The sequence below is a fragment of the Pelophylax lessonae genome (assembly GCF_965119305.1).
Source record: "Pelophylax lessonae genome assembly, chromosome: 3".
In the NCBI taxonomy this organism is placed as follows: domain Eukaryota; kingdom Metazoa; phylum Chordata; class Amphibia; order Anura; family Ranidae; genus Pelophylax; species Pelophylax lessonae.
In genome coordinates, this window is record NC_138770.1 from 316,137,202 (window position 1) to 316,139,159 (window position 1,958).

The following is a 1,958-nucleotide window of genomic DNA, read 5'->3' on the forward strand; positions in this document are numbered from 1 at the left end:
TTGAAAATATACGTTTCTGGGGTAATTGATCAAACAGTTATATTTATATACATTCAGAAAAAAATCTATAAACAAGGAGATCCCCAGAAGATTGTAGTGCAACAGACAACCATGGTCGAAAAAAATACAGTGAGGCAAGAATAGCCAGCAAATCTGAGCCTAAGGCAATAAAGAAGGTGTACAGCAGAATTCAGGTAAAGTACATAGCATACTCATTCATTTGGAATCTTCTGTAAGGGCTTTGCTTGTAGTCTGTGGAATTCTTGAGAACTGTGGACATCAGTGGATGAAACCTGTTATTGCGGACCGTAGAGGCTGTAGGAAGGGTCCTAGAGTTCAAAGCTTAGGAATATGTTGGCATTTGGGGCAATTCGAAGCCAAGCTCTTGGAAGCATTTCCGTAGATCCGAGGTAGTGAAAGCTTGAAATTGTCGAGCATGGTGTTGAAAACAAAGTTTAAATGGGAAGCCCCAGCGGTATTGTACACCATGTGACTGTAGAATATGCAGGTAAGGTTTTAGGGCTTTGCGCTTCGCAATTGTTGATGGAGTGATGTCATCGAAAAGTTGCAGACTATGAGTTTGGAACAGTAGTTCCGATTTTGCATACGCTGCTTGTTTTAAGCGAATTTTTGTGCAGTAGAAACGGAATTTGATAATGACATCTCGGGAGGTGGCATAAGGTGTTTGACTGCACAGTTCCCGCTGAATATAATCTAATTTCAGACATTCAACTGGAATATCTGGTGCAAGTTCTTTAAAGAATGCTGTTATGGTACCTTGTAGGTCAGTAATAGATTCAGGCAAACCTCGGACCCTAAGGTTACCTCTACGGGCTCTATTTTCAGCATCTTCCTCCTTTTCTTTAGGAAGTGTCTGCAAATCTTCTATCTCCTTCTCATACCTATCATGGACAGCGCATAGTTTACAGGAGGCCATGGGAATCTCCGCATACTCTAAAGAACAACATTTCTGCAAATCAGTTTCATCTCTGGTGTCACTGAGGTTGGAGGCTGGAGGTTCCAGCACCATGGAATCTCTTTGCTCCATTCCATTGTCCTTAAAGTAAGGCAGTACATTGTGTGTGAAGAATGTCTCCAGCCTGATCTCTGTTTCTTTCCAAAAATCTGCATCATAATAAACAGGAACAATGGTAGTTTCTTTATGTGTGTGGACTAATAGTTCTGCATAGATTTTGTCTGTGATAGCCAAGAGGCATTGTATTTGGGTGTAGAATGCATGATCACTCCTAAGTGTATAGTTGACCTCATTCCATCTCAAGCAGAAGGATCGATGCTTGCTGGCATGTCGTATTGTGCTATCTGGATACTTGTATAAGCACTTTACCAGCAAGGGCCATCTTTGTTTGGTGTGTCTATTTATTGCCCACATGCACAAACCCACCAGCCAAGGATTTTCTGGATGGCTAACTACTTCATAGCCTTTTACCTGCACTTTATGTTTGCAATCTGATTTAATATTTTCATACTTACGAATGGCCTCCTCTTCCATAAACCTCATCCATTCTTGGTCTGGAATGAGGTTTCTAGCTCCTGAACTGAGCATAGCTCGCAATTGTGATACTGGCATGAGCTTACTTGTGTTCTTTGTAAACTGACTGTTAACAATATCATGTACTGATGATGCCAATATGCAGTTCTTACACTTACTGGCCCACACAGATTCCTTTGTATGACGGCGTTGGTGTATTTTATCACGTGGTTTGCGATTGAATGGTGTAATAAAACTCCATACCGAAACTTGTTTTACTTTTTTTGGCACACTTCTTTTATGGGTTATATTTTTATCTAATGGGGTAGCTGGGTTAGGCTTCTCTGCCTTTTTATTACATTTTGTCTTTTTTCCCTTTTTTTTCTTTTTCCCTGGAACATCGTGAGCGCTTTTGCCTGCTTTGTGCAGATAGCTCTGGGTTGTATTGTCAGGTTTGCTGTTGGTGGCT

At 40.9% G+C, this 1,958-nt stretch overlaps 1 protein-coding gene across 1 annotated transcript; it reads right to left on the bottom strand.

Moving 5' to 3' along the window:
• Window positions 1-309: 309 nt before the first annotated feature.
• LOC309551815 (uncharacterized protein) lies at window positions 310-1,722 on the bottom strand. Its single transcript, XM_082252510.1, has one exon. The coding sequence runs from the start codon at window positions 1,586-1,588 to the stop codon at window positions 344-346; it is 1,245 nt and encodes a 414-aa protein (XP_082108636.1). The 5' UTR covers window positions 1,589-1,722; the 3' UTR covers window positions 310-343.
• Between the last annotated feature and the right edge of the window lie 236 nt (window positions 1,723-1,958).